The sequence below is a fragment of the Grampus griseus genome (assembly GCF_964374135.1).
Source record: "Grampus griseus genome assembly, chromosome: 4".
NCBI lineage: Eukaryota > Metazoa > Chordata > Mammalia > Artiodactyla > Delphinidae > Grampus > Grampus griseus.
This window is the reverse complement of record NC_138997.1, coordinates 108618467-108634595: the sequence shown is the minus strand read 5'-3', so window position 1 is coordinate 108634595 and position 16129 is coordinate 108618467. Positions and strand designations below refer to the sequence as shown.

General features: G+C 34.8%; 1 protein-coding gene across 1 annotated transcript in view; it reads left to right on the top strand.

Moving 5' to 3' along the window:
• The window catches only part of CENPE (centromere protein E), a gene marked incomplete at both ends in the record, with an annotated part of 73312 nt that overhangs the window by 46231 nt on the left and 10952 nt on the right, over positions 1-16129 (top strand). The window contains 7 exons of the mRNA XM_082653349.1: positions 108-266; positions 2721-2828; positions 4790-5008; positions 7192-7389; positions 8054-8257; positions 10349-10567; positions 12653-12838. Coding sequence (XP_082509475.1) covers positions 108-266; positions 2721-2828; positions 4790-5008; positions 7192-7389; positions 8054-8257; positions 10349-10567; positions 12653-12838 — 1293 coding nt within the window. The remainder of the gene's footprint in view (positions 1-107; positions 267-2720; positions 2829-4789; positions 5009-7191; positions 7390-8053; positions 8258-10348; positions 10568-12652; positions 12839-16129) is intronic.

Here is a 16129-nt window from a genome sequence, read left to right as displayed (position 1 = left end):
TTTTAACTATGAACATGTGTTTTTTGAGATTTTGTTTAACTAGTTCATTGTTAAGAAAAGGTAATGTGCCTTTATATCATATTTCTCAATTTCTTCTAATAACAAAGGATCTGGAAACACAAGAGCAACTAAAACTTGCCCATATGCATTTGAAAGAACACCAAGAAACTATTGATAAATTTAGAGAGAAAGTTTCAGAAAAGACACCTCAGATTTCAAATATTCAGAAGGATTTAAATAAATCAAAAGACGAATTACTGAGAAAGGTATGTGTTCTGTTCTTTGGGGGAATAACTGTGCCCAAAATTACTTATGGAATGAGAAAAGACATAGATACAGATATGTCAATATAGATATATACGTACATGTACTATACTATATGTACATATACATAGACACTATTTTCCTTTCTTAAAGGAATTCTGTTCGCATTCTAACTTGTTTTATAATTATGTCAAGATACCAGAACTTAGAGAAAAGAGCTTCAACTTGTTAGAATGGAAGAAGATGTCAATAAAACTCATAAAAAAGTGAATGAAATGGAACAATTGAAGAAGCAATTTGACGCCCAAAATTTATCTGCAAAATGTGGCAATGGATAACTTACATTTGACCAAGAAACTGTATGAAAGACTTGAAGAAATAAGAATTGTAGCTAAGGAAAGAGATGAGCTAAAGAGAATAAAAGAGTCTCTCAAAATGGAAAGAGACCAATTCAGAGAAACATTGAGAGAAATGATAGCTAGAGAGAGTTCAGAATCTTCCCCTATCTAGTAACTATTTATAAGAATCAAGCTTTCTTGGAAAGGGTAACAGTGTTTTGTTTTATATTTCCTGGAAACGTCTACAAACAGTAAAGAATAATGAGGGAAACTATTAATTATAATTTTTCACACAAATAGAAAATACAGTTTTAAAAGAAGCCAAAATGATGTTATTCAGATATTACCACTTTTTTTTTTTTTTTGGTAAGAACATTTTTTTTAACTGAAGTATAGTTGATGTACAATATTATATGTTACAGGTGTACAATATAGTGATCCACGATTTTTAAAGGTTATACTCCATTTATAGTTATTATAAAATATTGCCTATTCCTCATGTTGTGCAGTATATCCGGGTAGCTTATTTCATACGTAATAGGTTGGTACCTCTTAATCCCCTACCCCTATATTGTCCCTTCCGACTTCCCTCTCCCCACTGGTAACCACTGGCTTGTTCTCTATATCTGTGAGTCTGCTTCTTTTTTGTTACATTCACTAGTTTGTTATATTTTTTAGATTCCACATGTAAGTGATATCATACAGTATTTGTCTTTCTCTGTCTGACTTATTTCACTTAGCATATTACCCTAGAAGTCCATCCATGTTGTTGCAAATGGGAAATTTTCATTCTTTTTTATGGCTGAGTAGTAGTCCATTGTGTATGTGTATATATATATATACACCACATCTTCTTTATCCATTCATCTGTTGATGGACACTTGGGTTGCTTCGATATCTGGGCAATTGTAAATAATGCTGCTATAAACATTAGGGTGCATATATCTTTTCAAATTAATGTTTTTGTTTTTCAGAAAATACCTTTTTTTTTTTTTTAACTTTTTATTTTCTATTGGAGTCTAGCCGATTAACAATGTTGTGATACTTTCAGGTGCACAGCAAAGGGACTCAGCCATACATGTGCATGTATCCATTCTCCCCCAAACTCCCCTCCCAATTCTTTAGTTTTAAGAAAAAAATTGTTAAATAAAGCAGACTATTTTCTTCAGTGTAATTTTTAAAAGGGTTTTTAAACCAGGAAATAACATTATTGTCAGTGGAGAAATATTTGTAAAAGATTAAATATCTCATTTCTCTACCTCTACACGATAGAGTTTTAAACATAGGCTCTTGTTAGTGAAGTTAGAAGGAAGAAAAGCAAGATGAGTATAAGAAAGGAAGTTCTACTAATATGTCTATTTATAGATATTCAGAATCACATATCTTAAAGAACTGAACTGAATCCCTCTATAAAACTCAGACAAATAAGAAATTGTATGAAATCTATAAAAATCTTATTTTCATATTTCATTCTCATGTCCATCATTATCTCATAGTAAAGAAATAATAAAATGGAAAGCAATACCACTTGTAATCTCAGTAGAAATTTCAGACAGTTGGAAATCACCTTTATGTGGGCTCTAACTAAATTTATAGACTTAATTCATTCAAAAAATATTTATTGAACAGTGTTTTATTTTGCACTTTTAATCAGAAATACAAAATATAAACAGAATCTGAATTTTCTGTTCCAGGGTGCTGGAAAGAATATATGAACAGGGCTTGGAACACCGTAGGTAGTATACTTGGTTTTGCTAGCATATATGAGTTGGCAGCAGTGATTCTAAGACAGAGATTTGGAAGAGTAGGAACCAGAGATGTATCTAAAATCCAATTTGCAACTATAGATAGTAAAGCAACAAATCCTATCTTCAAAAAATATGTGAAGGTTTTCCAATGAGTTGAGGTCACTTTTTCCAGTGAGTTGAGGTCACTCAGCATAAGACTTAGTGTTACTGTTATTCATATTCTGAGCATTTTTAACATTGCTTTTGAGTTACATGTGTGATATTTAATTCCATTATTGAAAAGATATAAAAATGTAATCAAAGTATATGATTAGACATTATATGTTACTATAGTTACAGCTGAAGCCTTGCTTATTTCTTTGTATCAAAGCAGAATCAACAGAACCACGGAGAGGTAGTAAAATATGAAAAAAAATTACTTTGTGATGGAAACCAACACCTTATAGAAAGCCTGAGAGAAAAGTGCTTCAGGATAAAAGTAAGTGCTCTCCTGTTAATATTACAAATGATTATTTGTAATACCCTTCCAAAGGCCTAATGTGGAATGAATAGATAATGCTCAATATTTTTCTAAACTTTATAATCTGGTACAAGTATGTATATGTGTACATATATACGTGCATACACCACACACAGAAAACAGAGGAGTTTGTGATTTTCAGGCCTCACTGGAAAGGTGATGTTTGAGCAAATGCCTGAGAAAGGTAAAGGATCAAGCCACACAGGTATACAGGGAAAGAGCAGTATAAGCAGAGGGAACAGCAAGTAGAAAGCTTCTGAGACAGAAGCCTGCCTGGTGGGTTCCAGGAACATCAAGGAGGATAGCCAGTTAGAAGTGAGGTCAGGAGTTAATGGGGAAGAGGCAGGCTGTGGGGCCTTAAGCGGACTTTGGGTTTTACTGTGAGTAAGATGGAGAATCCCTTGGACAATTTTGAGTACAGAGAGACATGATCTGAGTTACATTTTTAAAGGAATGTTATTGAAAATGAGTGGAAGCAGGAGGACCATTTGAAAGACTAATTTCAGTAATCCAGGCAAAGGTGATGGTGGCTCAGCCCAAAGAGGTAGCAGCGGAACTGGTGAGAAGTGTTCGGACTCTGAATACATATTGAGGGTAAAGCCAACAGATTTACTCTCACCCCTATTAGAATGCAAAGTCCCTAAAAACTTTTTTGTGTTGGTTATGGCTATATCACTTAGAAAACTTCCTGACAGGAATCAGCATTCAGTATGTGTTTCTTAAAAGTACAAATGAATGACCATACAGTGCTGCTCCATGCCATAATGTGATTCATTCTAAGACTAAAGGAAGAATCCCCCCTCCAACATCCCACATTGCTGAACATCTATCTAGCTTTTCCTTAAATTATAAAAAAGAGAGCTTGTTCGTGTCAGAAGCCCCTTCTATAATTTAACACCCTGAACTAAACATGTTATTTATTACATGACTGTAGCAACTTGAACTTAATGTGTTCTTCCACCTGTACTCTGACCAAGGGGTCACTTGCCTGGCCTCTCGTCATTTGTGTTGATGGGCCTAGGCTCATTGAGTGTCTTCCACATGCAGGCACTGTACTGGGTGCTTTACCTCATGAGATGGGTTTTATTGTTCCATTTATAAACAAACAAACTGAGGCTCAGAGAGGAAGTTTAGTGGTTACCCAAGGTCACATAGGTAGTAAATTAGTAGAATCAGGGTTTGAAACCAGGTCTGACAAAGTGAAACTTGGGCATAGAAGCATTTTTACAAATATAATTTTATTTCCTTTAAACTATAATGTCTATATATTTTATAGATTGCATAGATATAGATATTATTTAATATTTGATCCCCTAGGAAACTTTGTGGCAATTATTGTAGTCTTCATTTTGTAGTGGTGAAAATGACTCAGTGTTTCCCCAGTCAGCAAGTGGCAGAGCTAGAACCTGAACACAAACTCTGATAAAAGGTTAGAAAACTTGGATTCTAGGCAGATAATAGAAATATGTGAAGAGGCTCCACCAAGTTGACATATAACTAGTTTGATTCTTAGTCACGTATCTGCTCACTTACACTGCCTTCTGTACATAGAGGCCAGCATTCAGCCTTGAGCTACAATACATACTAGATTGAATTCACTCACATTTCTCTTCAGACTTTGTAAATAAATGCTCCTTCAAATCATGGATGTTCAAAAGACCAAAAGAAAATGCAGCAAAATGATAACAATGGTTGCTTCTGGTTTTCTTTGTTATATTTGTTTAAATTTCCACAATAATTTCTATAATCCAAAATCAACAATAAGAGTTCGTTTTTGTTTATAAACACAAAGGTCGAAATTTATTTTTCTCCTACAAAAAGTATTAAAGAATTAAGTTTTGTTGCAATCCTAGGGCTGAGACTATTTCTTCTTAAATTAGAATGAATTGGTAAATTGAATAAATTCTAATTTTCTTTAGGAGCTTCTTAAGAGATACTCAGAGATGGATAATCATTATGAGTGCTTAAATAGATTGTCTCTTGACTTGAAGAAGGAAATCGAAACACAAAAAGAGCTTTCAATTAGAGTAAAAGCAAACCTCACACTTCCATGTCCACAAAGCAAGCAAATTCAAAAACTTCTCACTGCAAACCAAAGATGTTCCATGGAATTTCATAGAGTCATGAAGAAACTTCAGGTACCATCTTTTTTAGTAATATCTTTGTAAATATCACTATAAATTTCCATTACAAACTTTAGTGTTTAGGTCCTGCTTTGAGAGTTGACATGTTTGTTATTTAGTGTATTTACTACTGAATTAAAGATTATGTGGGTCTAAGAACAGTGTGTGCAAGATCCTCAATGCACCTAGGACCTGTTTATTCAACAAAACCTGAGCTTTGCCTATGGGCCTAGACACTGTCCAGGTGTTCAGGAGACAAGTATGAATAACATCTCAGGGATCTCATAGTGAGTTAGGCAGACATATAAACAGGTAATAAGTGTAGCAATAGAAGTACGTTTAGATTATATGACATACCAGATAAAAAGTTAAGGAAGATAAGACTGTAGTAGAAGACAGACTCAAACGATAAAGCTTGGAGTTCCTTTTGTAAATGAGGCAGAGCCATTGGACAGTTATTTTAAGGTGCTGGCTGTAGCATGATCAGATTATCATTTTAGATACTTCACTGCAGACAGAGAAGAAATGAGTTTGTGGAGGATAAGCCTAGTGGCAGAGAGAAGAGATAAGAGACAGTTACAGTGGTCCAGATGCACTATTATGAGCGACTCTACTGCTAGGGAAGGATTCATAGGAATGGGGAGGACAGACGAGATCAAAGAAACATTTGGCAGCTAACATAGTAGCTGGTGCGATTGGTGGTGGAGGTACAGGAGGGAAGTTTAGATTGAGTCCCAGGATTTGGGCTTAGCCAGGTTTGTGGAGAGTGGTACCATTAACTGAGATAGAGAGGGAAAAGAGATTAGGTGTTTAGTTTGAGATGTTTTGAGGTAGAGAGAGATACCTAAGACAGAACGTCTAAGAAGGGAGACCAAGCAGGCATTTAGTCGAGAGTCTGAGGCTTGTCAGGAGAAAAGTCAGGACTAAAGATAAAGATTTGGGATTCATATAGGTGATAGATTGCACAACATGTGTAAGGTCGCCCAGAAAACATAATAGAGGAATGAGAGTTTGGAGAGATGTTCGGGTAAGATCCAAACTCCAGAAAAGATAGTTCTCCAAGAGACAGTAGCAGAAAAGAGCAACTCATGGGTTCAAGGTTAGGAAAGTCAAAGTGACAGAAAAGAACCAGGCAACAGTGCTATTACTTAAGTCAGTGGAGGAGAGTACGTCAAAGATGAAGTAGTCAAGAGTGGCAGATGCTTCAGTCAGCTAGAATGTGGACTGAAGAGATCTCCTCAACTTGTTGATAATAGAGCTCACTGGTGACATCTGTCAGAGCAGTTTTAGTTGAGTAGTTAAGGAAAAGGCCAAATTATAAGAGTTAAGGAATGGTGGATGTTAAGGAAGTAGGGAGCTGGTATCTGCCCTTCCAAGGTAAATTGCCCCTTACGCCCTGATATTCTTCCACAAACCCTGGCAATCAGATATCCAGAACTTATTGAGGAGATCCGTGAAGCATATGGCATTCAAATTATTGTCACCTTGGGCTTCCCTGGTGGCACAGTGGTTGAGAGTCCGCCTGCCGATGCAGGGGACACGGGTTCGTGCCCCGGTCCGGGAGGATCCCACATGCCGCAGAGCGGCTGGGCCCATGAGCCATGGCCGCTGAGCCTGCGCATCCGGAGCCTGTGCTCCGCAACGGGAGAGGCCCATATACCGCAAAAAAAAACACAAAAAACTATTGTCACCTTAAAGCCAAACATCTAAATATGCTTGACAAGTAAATCTTGGGACATGTCATACCCATTTTGGTTACCGAATCAAGGTAGGCAGAGGATGTTGAAAATGAATCTCAGGTATCTAGCTGGGAACTGGGTGATTGATGACATAATTAACCAAAAGGGGGGTAAATAGGCAAAGGTGGGTTTCTAGAGAAAGGAATCATGTGCATTTTATTTATTTATTTATTTATTTCATTTTAAATCTATTGAATTTGAGGTAACTATAGGACATCCATGAGGTATATCCAGGGGCAAGTCAGAAATATGGAACTAGATGGAGGCCTGGAAGTTATTCTCCCAAGTTGCTGAGAAGAGAAAATTGGGGATAGAGAGAGGCTCTTTCCTTCTCCCTCACTTAGCAGAGGATATAGATAATAAGAGATGCCATCCTGCCTCATAGTCTCAGGGGTTTAAAACTTCATCTAAATGTGGTACAAGTTTCATTTCCCAATTTGTTTAATGTTTTTCTGCAAGTATGTGTTAAGCCATGTTACAAAGATAAAGGAAGAACAACATGAATCCATCAATAAACTTGAAGTGGCTTTTATTGATGAAGTGGAAAAGCAAAATGAACTGCTAATTAAAATACAGCACCTTCAACAAGATTATGATGTACCGCCCAGAGAATCAAGGGACCTCAAATTGAGCCAGAGTATGGATCTGCATATTGAGGTACAATTTGTTTAAAATGGGTTTAATTAGATTCCAAGCCTTTTTATCAAGTAGAAAAGTACCTTTTCATATGTTTAGAGTCATTTTTATTTACCAAAAGTTAAAAATCAGTTGCAGAATGACAGCTGGCCAGTTGTAAAGAGTGCCAAGTAATAGTCTAGCCTCCTTTCAGAACCCCAAAGATAGAGAAAATAGATGTAATATTAAGTGGGAATTCATGGAACCCCAGGATAAGTTTCCGAATGCCTTCTACAACTTCCTAGGTCTGTGACTGGGAGTCAGAAACATTTTTCTTACAACTCTGCATGAAGTGTCCTGCTCTCTCTCAGCAGTAGGAGGCTGGCATTCAATTCCCAAAACCATGTGCAGCCTGTTTTATGCACAGAAAACTACATCCAGAAACAATTCATATTTTGTGATTATTAGTCACAGTTTTATAGTTTTGAGGGATTTTAATTCTAACATGCAGATTTGTAGACATGCCTCCATTATAGGCTACACACCAAAATTTTATTATCAAATAACTAAAGTTTTAAATTAGAATTATATTTACAGTACTTCAAAATATTAAGAATAAGAGTTCAATAAGGCGTTTTCCCCTTTTTATGATATTTAGATTAAAACTTTTCTAATGTTCATGTGATTCAATGCTTATTTTTCTCAGGAAATTCTCAAGGATTTTTCAGAAAGTGATTGCCATAGCATAGAGACTGAATTTCAGCAAGTACTAAGTAATAGAAAAGAAATGACCCGGTTTTTGGAAGAGTGGTTGAATGCTCATTTTGATATAGAAAAGCTTAAAAATGGCATCCAGAAAGAAACTGATAGTATTTTTCAAGTGAATAACTTCTATAATAACAAAATAATTGTAAGTAGTAATTTTCTTGTGCTACCTCATTCTTTTTGTTGTTGTCTGCTTTAATTTTTATACCTCATTTGTAAAAAGACTTAAAGCAACTTAATTTTAAGTATTTTCTTAAAATTTATTTGTATAGGCTTTGTGAAAAAAATTTGACTGTGTAAAACATCTTCTGCCTCTAATGTATTACGCTTCCTTAGGATAATTAAATATATATTTATACTTGTAAAGAAGATAACAAAATCTTGGTGTGTAGTAATCAGTTTGTTACACACAGATTTGGAATCTGTGGAATCCGGAATCCTCTTGCAATTCTCCTCTTTCTTTTCTCACTTCTCACTGCTTCTGTAGGAATTGAGCCTTTTCCCCAAGTAGGCTCAGACAAGGTGAGACATGAGCCTGTTTCAGGGCTACAGGCAGCAACTGTAGGAAAGCCCTGGACAAGCCTAGCCAGCTGCTTTATTAATAAGGCCTCACATGCTTTTTGTCTCAGTGGTGTCACTGTCACATGCCCTGATCCTTCAACTTTGATGTTCAAAAATGTGGTTTGTAATCATTGTTCCCAAGGTGATCAGTCCTAGTGGACAGATTCATAAGAACCAACATGGCTTACGACCAGTTTATAGATTTGTTTTACTTTCCACTGCTCAGAATATTCATTCTACTTTCTGAAGTAATCCCTATCTAATATACCTAGTAAAATATGCATTAATCAGAAAGTTGCTTGTTATTATATGTAATTGGAACAAAGGGACCTGGATTAATATTACAGCTTTTAACATTAGTTTTATATTCCTACATTTGGGTAGTTATTTCCAGACAAAGACTTTAACTTCATCTGGAAACTAAACTCACATTGAAATATAGATAATGTTTAAAAAAAAATGTTTTCCTGTGGCTGGATTGTTCATCCATTTGCTGAATACCCCAAGCAAAATAGTAAATGAGCTGTTTTTAAAAAAAAAAGTCCACAGTCAATGGAGAAAAGCATAACTGATGTTTGGATAAGATAATTTCCATATAATTCCGTGTTGTTCTGTAATGTTGAAGGCCCAGTTGTGATTAGAAAGTAGGGATTCCTTCAACAAGGTCCTACTGTTTAGCACAGGGAACTATACTCAATATTTTGTAATAACCTATAAGGGAAAAGAATATGAAAAAAAAGATACATATGTATGTATAACTGAATCACTTCGCTGTACACCTGAAACTAACACAACTTTGTAAATCAATTATACTTCAATAAAAAGGAAAAGAAAAGAAAATAGGGATTCCTGCTGTGGGGATCAGCATGGATCAGCATGGATATGTGGCTTCTTCCAGCACCCTGAAAGAAGGAACTGGTAATTCTGTATGGTGGGAGGTCCATAGTCTAGAGCCATGGAGGGTCCAGGATGCCAGCAAGAACACAGCTAATTTAGGATCCAAGTCTGACAGAATTACCATAAAACCACAAAGAAATTTATAGGTAAGACCAATAAGGCATCCATGATGAGAGCAAAAATGTACATCCCTTAGGAATTAGGAAGTAAAAAGATGATATGAGTAATTTCAGAGTTAGTTAGGCTTTGATGTAAAAGAAGACATTGGTTGATCATTATTCCCTGCACAGAAATACAAGGTTTTCAGATTAATTGCCAAAAGTCAGTGAATGATTTTCCCTGGAACCACTGAGGTTTGGAATGAAAGTAGCTTGTTGTTAAGTTTATTGGTTATGCTCTGCTATTAGATGTCAGTTAGTGTTTATATATGACATGATATGTGTCATAACATACATAATAACTTTAACCTGCACAATTCTTCGGATTCTTCTTCATACATTAGTACTGATCTAATAAGGTAAGATTATCATCTTGCAAATCAACACGAATGCTCTCCAGCCTTTATTCTTTTATTCTCATCACCAACATCCAACATCATTTGAAATTTCAGGAACTGACGCAAACCACAAAGAATGTTCACATTCTTTTAAAGTGCTGTCCTGGAATATTCTGAATAATTTTGGCCTATGCCTTGTCCTAGAAATCTATTATTTTCATAGTGGATTTTTTTTAATGTAATTCATCTTAGAGCTATAATGGTGTTTTTACTATCCAATAGGCTATAATGAATGAATCAACAGAATTCGAAGAAAGAAATGCCACCATAGCCAAAGAATGGGAACATGATCTGAAATCAATGAAAGAGAACAATGAAAAACTGTTTAAAAACTACCAAACTTTGAAGATCTCCCTGACCTCTGGTGCCCTTGTTAATCCTACTACACAAGACAATAAGAATCTTCATGTTACATCAAGAACTACACAACAAGCCACAGAGGTATGTACTTTCTTATGTTTTTCAATTTGCAGCTTCATCAAAGACTTAAAAATGCATTTAACATCTTATATAACATTTATATATAACATGTCTTATATAACATTTCAGAGCAAAATTATAGTATTGAATGTGTTAAGGAACATGGACCATCTTTGTGCCTGGGTGATGGGCTTGTTTTTTAAATATAGTTCTATCGTGGCTATCACTCAACTAATTATGAAGCTAGACATTATATAAGAACTTCCCTTTGGATTATAAAACAGAAGTAACTCATAGCTTAATTTGATTACTAGATACAGACACTTAAAGTATTATTACCATACAGTGTAAGTTTCCTAAATCATGTGACTTTCTATTAAAATATAATCTGTGTCTGTATACAGAACTAGTTTAGGGGGAAAAAGCAATTTAGTTTTTCTCTAATTATCATCAGTGTCTTTCATACTGGTTAATGTTATAATCAAGATCAAAATGGAAGAGGCCAAAAATATAACAGATTTCTTAAGCAGATTAACCTGTATCCAAGAATCAGTATGTTATTTGAATAATTCAGTTACTTTATTAACTACCCTTACGTGGGACTCTGTAAAGCGAACATGCTATTTTATTTTGTTAGCACACAAAATGACTTAGTAGGGCACCCAAGAGTGTATATAAGTTATACACTTATACACTTATATAACTTATAATCATTTTTACCAAAGTAAATACTTATAATGAAACATCAACCACTAGTTTAATCACTACCAGTGGAAACTAGAAGGTCACTAGTATACAATTGATTGATTTGCTGCACTACAGTACCTCAGTCGGCTGGCAGAGATAAAATAGCAGAAATTTGAAACCCATCTACCAAAGCAATAAGATAACAAAGCAGAGGGAGATTACGTCTTTAGTGACCCAGGAAGTGCCCTATCGGATAAGAAATAATATGCCACTAGTTTGGTAATTAGAGTAGTTTGGTAATGATACAGGAATAGATGACTAGAGTAGTTTGGTAATGATGCAGAAATAGGTAAACAGAGCATTGGAACAGAACAGAGTTCAGCAGCATACTCAGATAAGTATGAGAATTTAGTATATGATAATGGTAACAGTCAGCTCAGTGGGGAAAAGACGATTTACTTAATGTTTGATTCAGAGCAACCACCTAGCTATCTGCAAAAAAAGTCTGGATTTCTACCCCACTCACGAAACAAAAATAAATTCTGAGTAGGTCAAAAAACACATTTTCCAGGAAAACCTGCATATATATGTATGTGAATAACCTTATAAATATGAACAAATTCAGGTATTTAAATTCCAGTATTTTTGTACTTGGAAAAAACTGGAAATAACCTAAGTGTTCATTAGTGGATGATCTCCACTAATGGATGGATGGATGTATCCATGAAAACAAATATGAGAGATCTATGTGTATTGATAATGGAAAGATCTGAAAAATATATTATTAGATTTTTTTTTAATGCAGAACTATATATTTAGTATACTATATATTTAGTAACTATATATTTATTTCCTACTGTATGTATGACTGTTCTTATGAACTGAATATTCACTTACGCTTAGATACACATAGGAAACTTCTGGAAGGATACACCTGAAAGAGTTTAGTCATTACTTCATTCAGGGTCAGCTAGGGTTCTGAGGTGGGGAAACTTACTCTTCATCAAATGCCTCTGAATTTTTCCATATGCTTGTATTTTTCAAGTTAAAAAGTAGGTAATAAAAATAAAGGAAAAGACATGTATTACTTTAAAGAGCTAATTATCAAATGTACTTTCTCTAAGTGGTAATTTAATATGTAAGTACCTATTTAATATGCTTGGCACCATGCTAACTAGTAAATAAATCCTAAACCTTATAATGTAAAATGTGGGCATTTTTTTAATCCGAAATACATCAGCTTACAAATAAAAAGAAATACATGTGTAAATTGAGTGACATTGGCTTCTCTTCTTTTCTATCCTTTGTTAGTGAAATCTGTGAAAATTAATTTCTATATATGATTATTTTTGTCTTAAACTTATATACTATGACTCTGTCTATATGGCAGACCTTAAGCATGTGTACTTTTTCTAATAGAAAACTCAAGAGCTGGAAACGTCACTCCATGAAGCCAAAGAAAGCGCTATGCATGAGGAAGGCAAGATTATAAAGATGCAGAAAGAACTTGAGATGGCTAATGACATAATAGCAAAACTTCAAGGGCAAGTTAATGAATCAAATGATTGCCTTGAAAAAACAAAAGAAATGATCCAAATCCTTCAGGTAATTTAACAAACTTATTTTATAAGTAAAAGGGTTTGTTTGGTTTTTTTTTTTTTCTTTTACTGTTGAATTTGGCAGATAATCTAGGACTCAGCTATTACTTCAACTTCCTATTATCTATGAAGTTCAGTACTCAAACTTTTAAGAAGCAAGTGACAACTTAGAAATGAAATGCAGGAGTATATTTTCATTCAAGATAATGATTTTTATCTTCCTAGAAAAATTATTTTTAAGAGATATAAATATTATTCTTTATAGTTTAAAATGTCTATTTTTTTATTTTTCAAAAAATGGCTTCCTATCTAAATATTTAACATTCTTTATTAGATAAGTGCATTTTAAAATTCTCTTTTCTTCTGCTTAATCCCTTGTTATTGAGTCCCAGCCTTTCGGCTGACTCTGACCTAGTTTCTTTATAAAGAGCAGTAATATAAATCTTTTTGACCATGAATGCCCTTACACAGTTTGCACCCTCGTTCATCATATCCTTACCACTCCCTTTTTTTTAGCCCAGCCACTTCTCACACTTGTGCTACTTGAGTCCAGCCCTAATGAGTATTTGTGCTATTCCTGCTCCAGTGTCTCTTCATTGCAGTTAAAATTAGGAATAAGTCAAGGATGTCTGTTCTTTCCATTATTTAACATTGTTCTAAAAATTCTGATTCATTCAGTGAGACATGAAACAGAGAGGCAAGAGAAAATAATCTCAGTTTTGTTTTTCAACAATTGTTGGTATAGCTAAAAACCAAGAAAATCAACTGTGAGGCTTTAGAATTTTTGATAGTAATTTTTTAATATTTCAAATAAATGACCACATTTTTATTCTTTCAACAAATATTTTTGGTTACCTGCTGTGTGTTGGTCGTTGTTCTAGATGCCATGTATACAGCAGTGGGAAAAAAAAATAGAAGTTTCTCCCTTCAAGGAGTTTATGTTCTTGTTCAGGAAGACAGAAAATAATGAAGTATATATATGTGTGTCAAATGGTGAAAAGTGCAATGGAAAAAAATTAAGCCAGACAAGGGTACATGGATACAGAGTGAGAGTTGGGGTATAAGGGAAAGAGATGTGACTTTATAAAAGGGCATTGAGGAGAGCCACACCTTTAAGGTGACATGAAGTGATGGGGTGAGTGATGTAGTAGGGAAAGGGCCTTCTAGGCAAAGGAAATAGCAAACACAAAGGCTTCAACACAGAAACAGTCTAGAAATGTTTAAGAAACCACAAGAAAGCCATTGTCTCCTGAGCAGAGTGAGCAAGAGAATAGAGGTGGGAAATAAGGTGAGAAGTAGCAGAGAATCAACCCATAAAGGGTCTTGCAGACTACTTTGGTTTTTATTCTGGGTGAGATGGGAAATCATCAGAGGATTTTGGCTAAAGGATATTATGGTCTTACTTAATTTTTTAAAAGTTGCCCTCTGAAGATAGAATACAGAAGGGTGCGTTAGTGTGACATGCTAGCTGCTACAGCAAAGGGAACCAAAAATGCAATGGCTCAAATAAGATGGAAGGTTATTTCTCTAACTCATATAAAAGCCTGAATTCCAGGTTGGGGGATGGCTTCATTCCACATGATCAATCAGAGGCCCACATTTCTCCCATCTTGTTTCTCTGCCACACCCTTGGGTGCTGTTTTCATCTTAGTGATTAAAGCCAGGTTTTAAGCTGTCCATGCTTGGGCTCACAGGAAAGGGACAAGATGGAGAAGCTAAAATATCTTAAAATCTCTACTCTCAAAGGCTCTAGCCCAGAAGTGGCACACATCTCTTCCTCTCATATTTCTTGGAGTCAGAGATGATTTCCCTAGTTTTTGGCCTGAGCAACTGGAAAAAGGACTTGCCATTTATGGAGATAGAAAAGACTGCCAGAAGAGCAAGTGTGAGAACATGGGAGCAGACTCAGAGTTCACTTTGGAGCACGTTGAATTTGAAATGCCTATTGGGGACGCCAAGCTGAGATATGTCTTAGGCAGTTGGATATGTGAGTCTGAGAGAGAGATCTAAATTTGAGAGATCTAAATTGAGGTGTAAGTTTGGGGAATTGTCAGCATATAAAAGTCATGAGACTAGGTGGGAGCATGAACATATGGAGAAGAGATGCAGAGTAACTAAAAGATACTGAGATGGAGCAGGCGTGAGTAAAAGAGAAAGAAGGGCAGGTGGGGGGCAAGAGAGAGTGGTTCTAATTTCCTCACATAAGTGAAGAAAGGGCATAAAGAAAGAGGGAGTGAGCAGCAAACTTCACATTCAGTATAGAACCTATATTATGGAGAGACAAGTATCTTTCCTGCATACCAGAAGTAACCATTTAGATAATATAGCAGAGTCTGGGGGGTCTTGTACAGCACCCTTGGGGAAAGAAAGCAAAATACAGGGTATCCATAAAAATCTTTGTACAGTTTGAATTTTTGAAAAATTTGTTTCTGTGTACTATATAAATATTCTTCTATAAAATACAGTCTTTTGCACGTAACTCAAGAGTTGACATAATAAAAAAATAAAAAACTATTTACCACTATTTGAAAATACCTATCCAATGTAATGTAGGATTTATTAATGGAATATGGAAGAAAGTAGTTTGAACAAATGAATCATTAACAATTTCATTTAAGTCTTTATATTTTTCCTCTGTTGTATCTTTACAAATTGTTTATGTCAAATAGCAGTGAATTTGTTAAGAATTTAATCTGCACTAGAACTTTATGGACATCCTACACAATAGGAAAAAAATCTTATAATGGCCACAGAATCTAAAATAAAGTATTTGAAGACTAAACAAAAGATGAGGAAAACATATATGAAAGGAACAACAGAACTTCAAAGAGTAATGTAGGAGAAAATGTGGTTTAAGATTTGAAACTTGCCATTTCCTGTTTTGGAACCTAAATACTGTACATCCATCAGTTTTTCCCAAATTAATTTCTAAATTTGATGTAATTTAATTCATACTCAAAGGAATTCTTTTTCTGGTAGAACAAGGAAAGTTTCTTAACAGAATCCATCTAAAATATAGATGATAAATAGATCATGTTAACTAAAAATTGTACTTTCAGTTTATTAGAAAAACTATTTAAGGTGATCGGTATGTCTTGAGTTCAGCTTTCATCACATGCCAAACGTTTGAAATATGGAATTCTTAGTGTCTTTCATTTTAAGGCAGTATTTCCAATTTTGATTTTTTTTACGTAAGAATTATTTTAAACAATGTTATATATGACTAATTTATTTCATTATATTGTGGTAAAAAGTTACTGTAACTTCTGCACTTATAGAATATATTTAAAAAATTTTG